The 14,179-nt window shown below is 58.3% G+C and overlaps 5 protein-coding genes across 5 annotated transcripts; 3 read left to right on the forward strand and 2 right to left on the reverse strand.

Annotated features, from left to right (window-relative positions):
* Positions 1-77: 77 nt before the first annotated feature.
* EX895_005508 (uncharacterized protein) lies at positions 78-3,137 on the reverse strand (the record flags this gene model as incomplete). The annotated part of the gene is made up of 1 exon (XM_029886100.1): positions 78-3,137. One exon carries the CDS (start codon positions 3,135-3,137, stop codon positions 78-80), a length of 3,060 nt encoding a protein of 1,019 aa, XP_029737331.1.
* A 315-nt stretch (positions 3,138-3,452) lies between these two features.
* On the forward strand, positions 3,453-6,023 carry EX895_005509 (uncharacterized protein; the record flags this gene model as incomplete). Its single annotated transcript, XM_029886101.1, has 1 exon — positions 3,453-6,023. The coding sequence occupies one exon, from the start codon at positions 3,453-3,455 to the stop codon at positions 6,021-6,023; it is 2,571 nt and encodes an 856-aa protein (XP_029737332.1).
* A 93-nt stretch (positions 6,024-6,116) lies between these two features.
* On the reverse strand, positions 6,117-6,518 carry EX895_005510 (uncharacterized protein; the record flags this gene model as incomplete). Its single annotated transcript, XM_029886102.1, has 1 exon — positions 6,117-6,518. The coding sequence occupies one exon, from the start codon at positions 6,516-6,518 to the stop codon at positions 6,117-6,119; it is 402 nt and encodes a 133-aa protein (XP_029737333.1).
* Positions 6,519-7,728: 1,210 nt separating this feature from the next.
* EX895_005511 (uncharacterized protein) lies at positions 7,729-11,055 on the forward strand (the record flags this gene model as incomplete). Its single annotated transcript, XM_029886103.1, has 1 exon — positions 7,729-11,055. The coding sequence occupies one exon, from the start codon at positions 7,729-7,731 to the stop codon at positions 11,053-11,055; it is 3,327 nt and encodes a 1,108-aa protein (XP_029737334.1).
* Positions 11,056-12,081: 1,026 nt separating this feature from the next.
* Positions 12,082-13,659, forward strand: EX895_005512 (uncharacterized protein; the record flags this gene model as incomplete). Its single annotated transcript, XM_029886104.1, has 1 exon — positions 12,082-13,659. The coding sequence occupies one exon, from the start codon at positions 12,082-12,084 to the stop codon at positions 13,657-13,659; it is 1,578 nt and encodes a 525-aa protein (XP_029737335.1).
* Between the last annotated feature and the right edge of the window lie 520 nt (positions 13,660-14,179).

Consider the following 14,179-nt stretch of genomic DNA (forward strand, 5'->3'; position numbering starts at 1 on the left):
TTGCATTTCGTGTCGGCCACCACCACTGCCGGCGACTGAGGCTCTATGTGTGGCGCGGGTGGTGCATGCGGTGCTGCTCAGGCAAGCGACTGGACGAGCTGGCCGATCGAGACGGGCACCCACTGGGCGGTGCTGTGCTGGTGTTGGAAGACGACGTCGTCATCGACGTAGATCAGGGCTGAGGATGTGGATTTCGCGCCACGCCCGGCGCGCGCGGCGGGGAGGGTGGCGGAGACGCGCCAGACGGTCGCGGTGGTGGTGACGCCCGTGGGCTGGACTTGGGACGTTTTGAAGAGGAACAGGTCGTGCAGGGCCAGTTGCTCGGCGAGCACGGTGCGGAATGTCGCTGTTTCGTCGTGCGCGGGCGTGGCGTGGGATGGTGTTCGTGCGGTAGTGTGAGGTGCGTCGACGGTGGGTTGGGATCGAGGTGGAGAGAATGACGCCGGTTGGAGCAGGTGTCGTCGTTCGGCTGGCATGTCGAGAGCCGAGTTGATCAGGTTCAGGCCAGTGCAGAAGCCGGCATCTACCACATCGTCGTTCTCGTCGTCACGGATGAGCTTGGACTCGGTCACCCACCACCTGCGCCAGAATGTGTACCACGCAACGATGCCCTCCCATTCCGGTGACACCTGCTTCAGCCACTCGTACAGCACGTCTAGCCACTTCGGGAACACCCCCGCTGCCAACACACGCACCAGCACGGAGCGACGCACCACTTTGCGCCACTGGCGCACCTCGTCGAGCACGGACATGTCCTGGTCCTCTGTCCTCCTGCTGATCGTCAACCTCGACAAGTGCGTCGACAGTCGAGGCACAACTGTGGAAAGCAGCAGCGTGTCCCACTCGTCCGCACCGACATGCGACGCGTAGAAACGCTTCCACTCGCCCAGCCCGCGACTCGGACCGCCACTGACACTGCACGCCTTCAACGCACTCCTCAGCTTCCGCCTCGCCTCCGCGAGTACTTCGTGCAGCCGCTCCACCCCCAGCACGGGCAGCCAAGGAAACACCACGTGCTCCAGCCCCCACTTGCTCGTGCGCACATCCCAGTCTGCGATGCTGCGCCGCAATTGCGGCAGCACAATCTGTTCGATCACATTGTCCCAGATGAAGCGGGGTAGCAAGGCGCGCCATGCTTCGAGCAGCGTGATTGCCGAGGACGGGTGGTGCGGCTTCCAGTCGTTGTTGAGCGTGCTGCGGATCGGCGGCATCCAGTGAGTCCAGAGTAGGGTGTCGTAGGGTGTCATGGTTGCCGGGACGTTGGTGGGCATGAAGGATCGCACGTCTTGTGTGCGGAGAAGGGGTCGCCAGGTGGACAGGTACGAGGTGGTCAGCGTGGGCTGCTTGAGGGGCTTCCAGCTCGACCAGAGCTTGCTGAGGATGGGAGTGAGCGCCCCAACCACAGCCTCGTCGAGCGCCAATTCGGTGATTTCGTCCTCGTATTCGTGTGCTAGCTGCTCGATCAGCGCTGTAAACTGTGCTAATACGGTTTCGTCGTCACCGCTCGCCGCGCGCACCGAAGTCTCTTCCAGCTGCCTGACGATGGCTAAAACCCCTGTCACGCGCACGATCTTCCGCTCTTCCACCAATTTCTTCCGCTGCGCCATCTCGGCCTCCCTCGTCAACCACCGTCTGCGATCCTGAATCTGCACACCTTCCCTCGCCAGTGCGGTGAGCGTCTGCGCATTGGTATCGCAGATCAACCTCAAATTATGCTGCAGCTCCGGCAACTGGTCCGCACCCACAGCTTTCGCAGCAGAGGGCACACCTTTCCTCCCCAACGCCGTAGCAAGATCCGACACTTCGCGCATCTCGCCACTGCTCGCATCGTAGATTTTGCCCACCGTGCTGTGCGTCGCCGGGAGCGCGCCGATTTCGGCGATGATCTGCTCGTACGTGCGATGCTCTATCTTGGGCTTGCGTGGCTTCTTCTCTGCATTCGTCCACGCGCGCTGCTCCGTCTTCTTCTCCTTGTCCTTCTTGTTCCGCTCCTGCTTGCGACGCAGCGCACGCTCTTCTTCGTCGCTCGAAACAGCCTCGCCTCTCCGCCGCGCTTCATCTTTGGCCTGCTTAGTTTTCTCCTTGAGCCCACCGTACGCGATGCCGGCACGCTCGGGTCGCAGCTGCACCTCGATCGGGTTGACGATGCCTTGGCCTGACTTGCCGAGGCCGCCTCCGGTCCAGCCCATCGAGGCGAGGTAGGCGGACGGGTCGAATTTACCGCCGAACTTGATGCTGGTTTTGGGTGTCGGAATGGCGTCTGGTTTTGCTTTGTGGGTAGAGCGTTGGAAGGCGGCTGAAGGCGCTACATGCCGTGGTGGAGCGGAGAAGGATGATGGCAGGCCTGCAGCGGACATGTCTTCTGCTTCTGCTGCCGAAGCATTGTTCTCATCGCCTTGTGAAGGCTGGGTGGTGGCAGCGGGTACAGGTGAGGCTTCTGATTCCGGCGCGTCCAATGTATGGTTGCGCGGTGGAACGCTCGTGTCGGAAGGCCTCGTTGCGCTGGCAGAGACAAACATAGAGAGTGACGTGAGGCCACTCCTTCGCGAAGATAGACCTGCTTCGGCGTTTGTAGATGCGCTGCCAATGCCTGCTCGTGCGCCTATGCCTGCCCTTGCGGATTCCTTGGCGGGCTGTTGTTCTCGTTGCGGTCGGGGCTCTCGTTGTGTAGTCGATCCAATGCCTTGGCGAGTGGAAAAGAATGAAGCTGGTTGAAAGTCGTCCTCCCGCTCCTCTTGTGATTGCTGATGGCCAGCTTCATCGCCGGATGATCTCGAGTGTGGCCGTGGATCCGACATGGCTTTCGATTCTGATCCTTCGGATGCTGGGACGAACGCTTGACCAGCCCTGTAGTCAATCTTCCTTCCTTTCGCATCTCGAGCACGAACCGTCCTCCCCACCCCATCTTCTTGCTCGTCGACGTGATGATCGTCGTCGCCAAAGATGCCGTAAATAGCCTGATCCTTTGTCCTGCGCATCCTCTTGCGAACAGGCTGGCGTGCAAATCCAAGACCAGATCCTGGATTCACGTCGTCGTCGAAGTCGTCCGTCTGGAAATCGCGGCCGTCGTCCGAGCTCGTGTCGCCGTCGTCATTGTGGTCATGCTGATCGAACGGATGGTTCTTCCTCCTCGCCATCGTTCAAGCTCAGGTTTATGTAGACTGCATGTGTTGGTTTGGAGGAACGGCGGCGGCGTCGTAGGTTCCGCTTGAAGGAAGAAAGGAAGAAAGAAAGCTCAGCTTGGATTGGCGTTGCATATTTCAATTTTGGCGCAGCTCCACTTTGCGGTGAGCCGGGAAACGGGAATGGCAAACTGCGCGTTGACCGTCTTGCTTCCTTCATTACCTTCTCCCATCGCTCCATCAAGCAGCCTCTCACGAACGGCGGTGCAGGTCAGATGTCGATGCGTCGTACAAGGTCAGCGTAGCCGTAGCTCAGTCGCCCTTGCAATCATGCAAGCTCACGACGGTCTCCGGGCTTGGCTAGCTCAGGCTCTGCTTCTGCTTTTGACGCTCCCTGCGTGCACTCGTGCTTCACTCTTGGGCACGATCCTGTTCGGGAAAGATACGCTGGAGCCCGTCCGTGCTGAAATCCAGCACACCGAACAGTTGCGCCAAGAGGTGTTTGGCTGGTACCGTCACAATACTACACTGCAAGCCAACTTCACCGTCTCGCCAGACCCATCTGACATCGCCCCTCTTCTTCCAGCAATCTACTCGGGACGCAGCCTGATAGAGCCGGACGGCGCATACTACTCGGACATCGAAGGATACTACAAGGGTGAATGGGTAGGATGGGACTACAGTACACAGGCCAACAGGTCCATTGCGCTCGACTCTCGCCTCAACCACGCGGCTGCAGCCAAGCTGTCTGCAGAACGACCCCAACAACCTCCCATCTACTTGGACGGCGTACAAGAGGAAAAGCTTATACAAGACCGCGGCGCATTTGAATGGCTCACCGTCAAACCGGCGCACGTTGATCTCCATTTGGTAGAAGAGCATCTGCTGAAAGGCAACGTGTCGCTCATCACGGGCAGCTTGAGCTTCACCGCGCCTCCCAACTCCAAAAGCTCGGTGGACTCGGTCGATTTCACCCTCGAAGGTCTTCACTTTATCCCCACCGGCAGCCTATTTTTGCATGCGGTGGCCAAAGAAGCACACGAAACACCGGATGTGCGCACCTCGCTGGCCTCGATACCACACGACAACAACCAGACCGCTAATGCCACCATATCTGCTATCGACAAGGTTTTTCAGCTCCGTATCGACACGCTGCAAAGTATCATCGCCAGCGGATCGTACGACAACGGCGAATCTTCCACAGACACGCCGGTGGCGCTCAAACACAATTGCTCGCTCCACATTTATGCTCAACTTCATTCTGCCGGTCTTCACGCACACCTTCAGCCGCAGATCGACGCCCTCGAGTACGAGATGCAAAAGTCCACGGGGATCAGCACTATCGCACCTCCACCGCTTAAGCTCTCGCTCCGAGCCTACTCACCCGAATGTCAGCTGCTGCTCACCTCGGAAGAGCTCAGAGGGCTGCTGGAGACGAGCTTGCGGAAGAAAGCGGTGCACTACGCCATCTTCTACTTTGTCGTGCTCTTCGTTCAGACGTGGTTGCTGGTACAGCAGATGGACGTGACGACGACTCCGAGTGGGCTCGCCAAAGTCAGCGACAAGACGTGGTTGGCACAGTCCATTTTGGATGCGTATGGATGCTTGATCCACCTCAGCGTGGCGGTGGTGTTCGAAAGCGAGACGACACTGCCGTTGATCGCATGCGCTTTCATGAGCGGCATGTGCTTTTTGGCGTTCGGGTATAGGTATACGATTACAATTTACAGGACGCAGATGGATGCTGCACCGACGACTGCGGCCGCACCTGCGCCCCTACCTGCACCTGCACGGCCACAGACGGACGTGCAAGGTGTGACGGAAACCCCTGCTGCCGCTGCCACGGACCATGCACCAGCGACAGCAGCGAGACCGAGCAACTTTGTGGCCTCGACAATCGCCTCGATCACAGCTGCCGATGCTGCTACTGCCTCCGCCGAAGAGATCCAAGCGCGACGTCGGGGTGCCACCATCCTGTTCGTCGGCGTTTTCCTTTTCATGGTGGGCTTCTTCCCACTCGTGACCGTCACACTGATGCTACCCATCCTCTACTCTTTCTGGATCCCACAAATCTACCGCAACGTGCAGCGCGGCACACGCAAAGCTATTCTCAAGCGCTGCGTCGTCGGCACTACGCTCACGCGCTTGTTCATCCCGCTCTACCTGCTCGCATGCCCGGAAAACGTCATGCTTAGCGAGCCAAGCGTGTGGGGCTGGGTGCTGGCGGGCTACTTGACGGCCCAAGCGGCGGTGTTGGTGTCGCAGGACCTGTTTGGACCGCATTGGTTCTTGAAGCAGGAGTGGGTGCCGGCTGCAGCTGTGAAAGGGTGGGAGTATCACCCGCCGCTTCCGAGTGATGACGAGGAGGTGGCCGAGAGAGGAGCGGAAGAGTACGGAGACTGCGCCATCTGTCTCACTGCCATTGAAAACAGGACCAAGCAGAGTGTAAGGAGGCGCAAGAGGAACGATCGGTCTTCGTTCAAGGGTAGTAGCTGGTTTGATCTGTCGAGCTACAAGAACGGATACGACCGCATCGCCGATGATGCCGAAGATTTCGAAGTCGATCCAAACGAAGGCCAAGATGATGCTTCGCACACGTCTGTGCAGCTGTATCCGCCGGAAAAGGCTCGCCACAGCAGCCGTACCGATTGGCACAGACAAAGGCATCCTCGAAAAAGTGGCGGCGGCATCAGCCGACGACTTCGATCCTTGCTTGCGCGAAGCATCCGAACATTGCTGCGATGGAAACAAGGCCTGAGCACCACAAGCACGCTGCGTCGACGGAGGACGGACGTGATGCTTGCACCTTGCCAGCACGCCTTCCATACGGAATGCCTGGAGCGGTGGTTGGAGATCAAGAACGAATGTCCGAGTTGCAGGAGAGCCTTGCCGCCCATCTAAACAATGCACTCCTCCGTTTGCCGAATGTGTGTGATTCATACTTGTGTATTGCGAGCAGGGTATACTTGATGCGAGTGCTTATTGAAACCATTATCATGCAAGCGCAAACGAGACGCTCTTTCTGGGCTTCTTGTCGTCCTTGGCTTTTCCCTCCTCCTTGATCTTACTCTCAGCTTTCCTCTTCTCCTTTCGCAGCTTGGCCTTTTCCCGCTGTTGCGCCTTCAAGCCGGCTTTGATCTCTGCTTTGCTTTTGGCTTTGAGCTGATTGGATGCTTCGGTGGTACTCCTTTCCTTTTTGCGTTGCGCATCTTGCTGCTTCTTGAGCTTTTGCGCTTGGATCTTGGATTTGGTCGTGTCGATCCGGGTTTGGTGGAGTTGCGACTTGGCGTCGGTGATGGACTGTGAGAGGGAAAGCAGGTGGGCAATCCCCGAGTCTTCTGCGAACTTTTTCTTTTGCTTGCCCGTTCGTGCGGGTGCGGCTGTTGACGGCGACATGATGGTTGAGGGCCACAGGAGGTATGCGATGGTGGGTTGGTCAAGAAGGAACGGTGGAGGAGGTCGAACAAGCAGAAGCGATCAATTCGAAATTTTTGCGGACCGGTCGGATCTCGGGAAGCAAATCGGGTTCAAAGCTTGTTAGATCGACAAAGAAAGGATAGCAGTCCCGGCGGTGGCTCGATTTGATTTGGCCCTATAATCTGGCCTCTGCTGATGCTTGTTGCGTGACAGACGGACCTTGCAAGAATGCAAAAGCTGCTTTGACGCCAGCTGCACTGCCGTACCCCTCCTCAAGACATGACCGCTGTCTTGTCAAGTACATGGCGAGCGCCAAGTAAAGAGCCATCCTTGCTGCTGCTGCTTAGCGCCGGAAGGAAGCCTTCTGGGCGCAGGGGAGGAAGCTCTGCAAGATCGGATTTTAGCTTTTGTCGCAGTCACACTGTGTCTGCAGACTGAGCTTGTGCCTTGTCGTCATATTTTCTTGATTAAACTGCAGCCCGAGACAGAGGTAATTGGCTGGCTGGGCTGACTTACCCCACGCCACTTTCGCTGCCAAAGCAGGCAAAGCACGCACCGCAACCAACCGCACACTGCACACTGCACGCCGCTCTGCGTCGGGACACGCTTTCTCTGGCTCTGACTCTGGCTCTGGCTCTGGCCCAGGCCTTGTCTCTCTCTGGCTTATTTGCGTCGTAACTGAAATTGATTGGTCTGGATTTGTGCCTCTGCTTTGACTGGCCGTCTCGTCATATCTATCTGTGCTGTTGCTATGCTACGCTGACTCTGTCGTCGCCATCATCATCACCATCGTCATCATCACCAGCGACACTGCCACCAGCAGCCACACCCGTCGACAACTCGACAACGTCGCCACCCGGACCACGCTAGAGTTCTGTCTGGATCCAGCCCTCCCAGGCTACACAAGGTGTCCCAACGCTCGTGACACGGCTCTTTCGAGGTTCCATATCGCTCGAGCCCTGCGTCGGGAGCAACTACCGGAATCTGTTCGCTTCTGTCCGCAACCTAGTACCGACAACTTCTCATCTCATCTCCTTCCCACCACGGCTGCTGTTCATCGTCCTTCGAGTCCCACCCACAACCCACCACCGTACCTATGGCTCGCTCTTACGTTTGACCCTGGCTTCGTACCTTCAATTTTCGTTGCACCAAACAAGCAAGAGCTTAGCCACGAACTCCATACCGTCTGATGTCGTCTCGACCTTCCGACACCAACAATCCCTCCATCACTCCGAGTCTATCGGACGCTAGCTCACCTCAGCGCTTGCCCTTTCACGCACGCTTCGGTCGCCGTCCCAGGACTTCGACCAACTCCACCAACGGCAACCAAGCATCCTTTGCTGCCAGCACCTCCAATCTACTGCCTCCCTCTACTGGCGGCTCTAGCTTTTCCAACCTGATCAGAAGCTCCTCCTCCTCGCAGGTCAATCTACATTCACCAGTTGCACCTCCAACCGAACAAGCCGCTTCTCGCCCATCGCGATTCTCGTTGCAGACCCGAGTCACCTCTCCCAACCTTGACAGGATTCCACAAGGCACAAGCATGCAGAACAGCACCAACATGACCACCGCAAACAACCCTGGCGCCCAAAGCGGCAGCGGCAGCGCCCTCGGTCGCATGTTTCGCAGATACAGCCAGAGCGGCTCGGCTCGTGCCGAGTCTCAGCGACCTTCAACCCGCGATCGCGAGCGCGATTCGTTCAACATGCCTCGAAACATGAGCTCACCCGCTCTCGACAGGGACAACAGTAGTCCTATGCGACCCTCCAACAACCCCGCCGTAGCTTCCCCTTCTATTCCACGCTCTGGCTCGCATGGCGTGGGTGACATCAGCGCGGGAATCGCCGGTTCTCGCACCTTGGCATCTCTGCCGTCTGCTTCGGCAGTCACATCTCCAGCATCTCCCTCACCGGCAGCCGCAGCCACAACAGGTGCGCCTATTGCCTCAGAAGACGTCAACACTGCATCTCGGCTCAGCACCACCGTTCGCGAAGCTTCCTCGACCGATCTAGCTTCTGCCGCTGTTGGCGGCTCTGCCTCCCCTGCTGGCTCACGTCCTCTCAATGGTATGCATCGCATTCGCCTCGTGCCGCATCTCGAAGCCACTCGCTCGCTCCACTTTGAACCCATCGAGCGCGATCTCAAGGAAGGTGCACACGCCGTCAAAGTGGGCCGATTCACCGATCGACAACCTTCTCAACGCGATCCTGTTGCCACAACGCTAGCTGGTGTCGCCAACGAAGCCAATTCTTCCGGCGAATTTGGCTCCGCAGCGGCAGCCCATTCGAGTCGTGGCCAGCCTGGTGCTCGCGGCGGCGCCATCCCCATCAGTGGCAGTCACGGCGGCGGCGGTCGCATCGACTCTGCTCGAATCGCTTTCAAGAGCAAGGTGGTCAGTCGAGGCCATGCGGAAATCTGGTGTGAATCTGGAGGAAAGTTCTTCATCCGCGACACCAAGTCGTCTTCTGGTACCTTTCTCAACCACATTCGCCTTTCGGGGCCCAACCTCGAGTCCAAGCCCTTTGCGATCAAGGACGGCGACGTTGTCCAGCTAGGCGTCGACTATCAGGGCGGCACTGAAGAGATCTACCGTTGCGTCAAGATGCGTGTCGAGCTCAACAGGGGTTGGCAACGCGAGGCTAACCAGTTCAACGTCAACGCTTTCCGCCAGCTGCGTGCGTTGCAAGGTACGCCCCTTTCCGCGACGAACACCGACGACAAGGGCAAAGCCGCGTCGGCTGCTCTGCCGACCAATAGGCAAAGTGTCAGTGTGACCGATTGCTGCATCTGCTTGTTCTCAGTCACCGTCTGCCAGGCGCTCTTCATTGCTCCGTGCTCGCACGTGTTTCACTACAAGTGCATTCGGCCCTTGCTCAACCTGCATCATCCCGGCTTTTCGTGCCCGCTTTGCCGCACTTTTGCTGATTTGGATGCCGACGTTGAAGAGGACGAGGCGTGGCAGGAGGCGCTCATGCAAGAAGCTGCCGCCGCCGAGGCACGTCTGGCGCAGGGCAAGCAGCCGCTCGAGGTGGGCACTCCGGGCGTGGAACTCGATGCACCCATCAGTGCTAGCGTGCCACCTACACTGACCACTGTGATGCTCAATGGCACCATCAGCGGGGGTGAAGTGGCTTCTCCGACCAGTGCGAGCAACACTAACGCTGCATCGTCCAGATCGCCGCTCGGCTCGGCTGCCTCGCCTTTGTTGGCTGATCTGCAAGCTGGGCATGCAGCTACGAACGGTGCCGTTGGGCGTGGCACCGCCGCCTTGAGTAAACGCAAGAACGACTGGGCACGCCCTGATACTGCCGTCGGATCGAGTGCCGGGCCATTGGCGGGCGACGAGACGTTTGCTGTAGGTGATAACGCAGCCGAGGGCGTGAACCTGTCGGGAGAGTTGGGCGAGATGGTGATCACTGATCGCTTGTTGAACGAGGATGCGGCTGCTGGTGCTGATTCCACTGCGCTGTTCCACCGCTCCGGCCATGGGGTGAGTGAAACTGGCTCGCCCATTCGCCGAGGCTCCGGACCCATCGCGATTGGTGGCAGCGAGCGCACCTTGCACGCGCACAGGGCGACGCCATCGTCGTCGAGCATGGCAGTGCACGCCATTCTGGGCAGTCTGGAAGAAGGTTGGCCCCCTGTCGGTGCCGCCGGTGGCTTCTCTCCCGGTCTAGAAGAGTCTGGGACACCCCTCAACACCACTTTTCTCAGCACACTAGCCGAGGCTCCGCATGCAGGCACTACCAACACGTCACCCCCTTCCGTGCGGGATTTTCCGCCAGGCCGATCGGCACCGGCCCAAACAGTAGTGCCGGCGTTGGTTCCAGGAGGCACGAGCCGGGTCCGACTCGGTGACAGTGACGCGAACGAGGCGCATGCTAACGACATTCGAGGCGAACGCGCAAAGCGGTCGAGCGATGGAGGAGAGGATGTTGACACGGCTGAGGAGGAGATGGGAGGTGGTCCGGGGATCGGCTCTCACTTTGGCCATGCAAGCGCGACTGGACAGGCCAAAGGCAAGGCGAAGCTGGATGCAAAGCCGTTGACGATGGGAGGCGATGCTGCTGCGCATGATTTGGCGTTGGGTGGGGATGGATCTGTCAAGCTACCGCTTCAGGTGAACACGCATGCTTCGCCTTCCTCTGCCAGTGTTGGCGCCAACAAGTCGAGCGGCGTCGCGCGTGGTCGAAGTCGCAGCCGTAGTCGAGGCGGCAGGGAAGCTGTGCCGAGCGATTCGGACGACCAGGAAGCGGCGCCCTTCCAGTCGTACGAGCTTCCACCTGTGCCCCGGACGGGTCCCAATCTTAGTTCGAGCGCATACCTGTCTTACCAGCATCACCAACAGAGCCCGGGCATCAACGGCGGTGGCGGTGGCGGTGGCGGTGGGAGTGGAAGGCAGGTGAGCGGCGATCGCAGCGGCGGCAATCATGGTGAGAGCGCATCTTCCCCTGCCTCGCCGGCCTCGGAGAGCAAAATGGCTCGGTTCAAGAGACGTATCTCACATGCTATATGAGGGCCAAAGGCTTTCAAGCATTCTCTCGAATTTTATCTGTTGAAGCATTGTCCTGCACTGTCCTGTATGTTTGATCGAGACGAAGGTGAGATGCAATGAACGTGAGTTGCGAGACCTGACATGTGAGTTTGAATTTATGGCGGATTATGGGGGTCATCATGCATTTCGCCGGCTCGAGGTCCACCCCTTTGGCGAGGCGGCGAGAGAACTCGGCTGCGGGCTGCGGGCTGCTGCTGTTGCTGTTGGTAGCAAGCGGCCGCGTTTGGCGTAATTTGCGGGTGACAGCTCAGTCAGATTCCGAACCAAACGATAAGTTTCGCTGCTGCCTCGGAAATAGTGACGCCGCAGCCTCCACGCCGATTTCACTTAGATCACGACGCCCTCTGATCTTGACCTTCATCTTGCACCTCGACCATCACTCCATACCATCGTTTTCGCGACTCAGCATCTTCATCTCCTAGTAGCATCGAACACAGCATCGTCTCGCCAATCCATCGCGTCGCCGCCGCAAATTCAGTTGCTTCCTGCCATTCATTGCCACCCGTCAGCGCATCGACCATTTTGCATCTCCAGCTTACTGCGCATTCACCAGCATACTGCAGCTCCCTCAGACCGCGAATCGTCAGATATCCTGTTCCGCTCCTCGGATCGCATCGCAGCAACAACTTCACAGTGCATTCAGCGTTATCGAACAGCATCTCTCTCTCGGCGACCTTTGATAGGCTCAGCAATTCAACCTTGTCGTTCCCCTGCTGTCCACGATAAACTTCACACTATAGACTCGCATTCGCCGCCGCAGCAAGCTTTCGCCGACTCCATCGGTCGTCGCTCGACCCGAGCCCCTACCCTCTCCTTCAGGCTCGCATCGCATCGAGTCGGTGCCTAGCAGTGGCACAGCAGCAGCAGCACCTCATTTCGTGACGAAGATTGTCCTCGCCATTTGACGTCTCACCACTCACGTCCGCTTCTTTTCTCTTCCGCTCCGCGCAACCCTTTCATCTTTCTCGACTCAGAATCGAACGCACCATGTCAGACTTGAGCGACGAGTATCTGCTCGACGACGACGTCGAGGATACCATGGACGAGGATTCGACCTACGGCTACGATGACGCCGACGACGACTCGGGAGACGAGGACGAAGAGCTCGGCTTCGGCGACGCAGACGATGCTTTTGCCGCTCCAGATTCTGCAGCCGAGCGTTCAAAGAGCTACGAGGTCGAGTACAAGTCACATACCGTGGCTTCCATCGAGGAAGCGCAGCATAAGGAGGTCGAACACGTCGCAAGCATGTTCATGATCAAGGACACCGACGCCGCCATCCTGCTCCGCCACTTTGGCTGGAACAAGGAACGTCTCATTGAACGTTACATGGACTCTCCCGAAGAGGTCAATCTCGAAGCTGGTGTCCACGAAGATCCATCACGGCCCAAGCTCCAGAGCCTCGCCGATTTCACTTGCGAGGTCTGCTTCATGAGCTCTGACGACATGCCTGGCGGGGAGATGGAGACGTTGGCGCTCGCCTGCGGCCACCGCTACTGTCGCGACTGCTACCAGCATTACCTCGAACAGAAGATTCAGGCGGAAGGCGAGTCGAGGCGAGTGCAATGCATGCGCGAAAAGTGCAACCTGGTCATCGACGAGCGTACCGTCGGGTTGGTGGTGGAGCCCAAAGTATTTGAGCGCTACAAGATTTTGCTGAATCGCACCTACGTCGACGACAGCAACGTCCTGCGCTGGTGTCCAGCCCCCAACTGCGAGCTAGCGGTCGAATGTCACGTCTCGAACAAGATGCTCAACAAGGTGGTGCCCTCGGTCGCCTGCGACTGCGGCCACCCGTTCTGCTTTGGTTGCGGCAATGTAGCCCATGCGCCAGCCATCTGTCCCATCGCCAAAATGTGGCTCAAGAAGTGCGAAGACGACAGCGAGACGGCCAATTGGATCTCGGCCAACACCAAGGAGTGTCCCAAGTGCACTTCGACCATCGAGAAGAACGGAGGGTGCAACCACATGACGTGCCGCAAGTGCAAGTACGAGTGGTGCTGGATCTGCGCTGGGCCGTGGACGGAGCACGGCAACTCGTGGTACAACTGCAACCGCTACGACGAGAAGAGCGGTGCCGAGGCGCGCGATTCGCAAGCCAAGTCGCGTGCGTCTTTGCAGCGATACCTACATTATTTCAATCGGTTTGCCAACCACGAGCAGTCTGCCAAATTGGATCGCGACCTGTACGGACGCACCGAGAAGAAGATGGAAGAGATGCAGGTCACGACGGGGCTCACGTGGATCGAGGTGCAGTTCCTCAAGAAGGCGGTCGACACATTGACCGAGTGCAGGATGACGCTCAAGTGGACGTACTGCATGGCGTACTATCTCGCGCGCGACAACATGACCGATCTGTTCGAGGACAATCAGCGTGACCTCGAAAAGGCGGTCGAGGATCTGTCCGAGCAGCTGGAGAAGCCGATCGAGCCCAAGACGATTCCGGAGCTGCGTCAGAAGGTTACGGATCTGACCGTGTATGTGCAGAAGCGGAGGGGCATCTTGTTGTCCGACACAGCAGAAGGGTATCAGGAGGACAGGTGGGCGTGGAACGTTGCCTTTTGAAAGGCGCCCTACGTTTCTTGTTCCTTGTCCCTTGGCCCGAAAGCAGCTCGCCGGTATACCCTTGATCGTCCACGCAGGCAGGCAGGCAGGCAGGCAGGCAGGCACAGGCTGGCACGATCGCATAGCATTTTCCACTCATTGTCAGCGACCCGTTATGTCCGACGGCCCGTTGATCGTTTTCTCTTCCCCGTCTCAGCATTTTGTTCTGCATACGCAATCTACATCGCATTATTCGTCACCGTCCTGTTGTATTCGCATCAAGTGGCAAAGTTGTCCCGCTGCAGTGTGGCGTTGCTCTCTCATCTCGGCGGTGGCTGCTCGCTCAAAGTGCATCCGTTGCGCTCAAACAGCGATCGACAGGGGGGGACTGGGACGAAAAGTTGGCGTGGGATGGAGAGTTTGAAGAGCTCAAGGCGTGATCTGTGAGAGAGAGAGAGGTTGGAGATTAGATTAGATGGCGTCATTCAAAGGTGGGGGGGTGATGAGAGAAGGTGCCTGAATGGGATCGGGGCGAGTGTGC

This window comes from Sporisorium graminicola, chromosome SGRAM_7 (assembly GCF_005498985.1).
Source record: "Sporisorium graminicola strain CBS 10092 chromosome SGRAM_7, whole genome shotgun sequence".
Lineage (NCBI taxonomy): Eukaryota > Fungi > Basidiomycota > Ustilaginomycetes > Ustilaginales > Ustilaginaceae > Sporisorium > Sporisorium graminicola.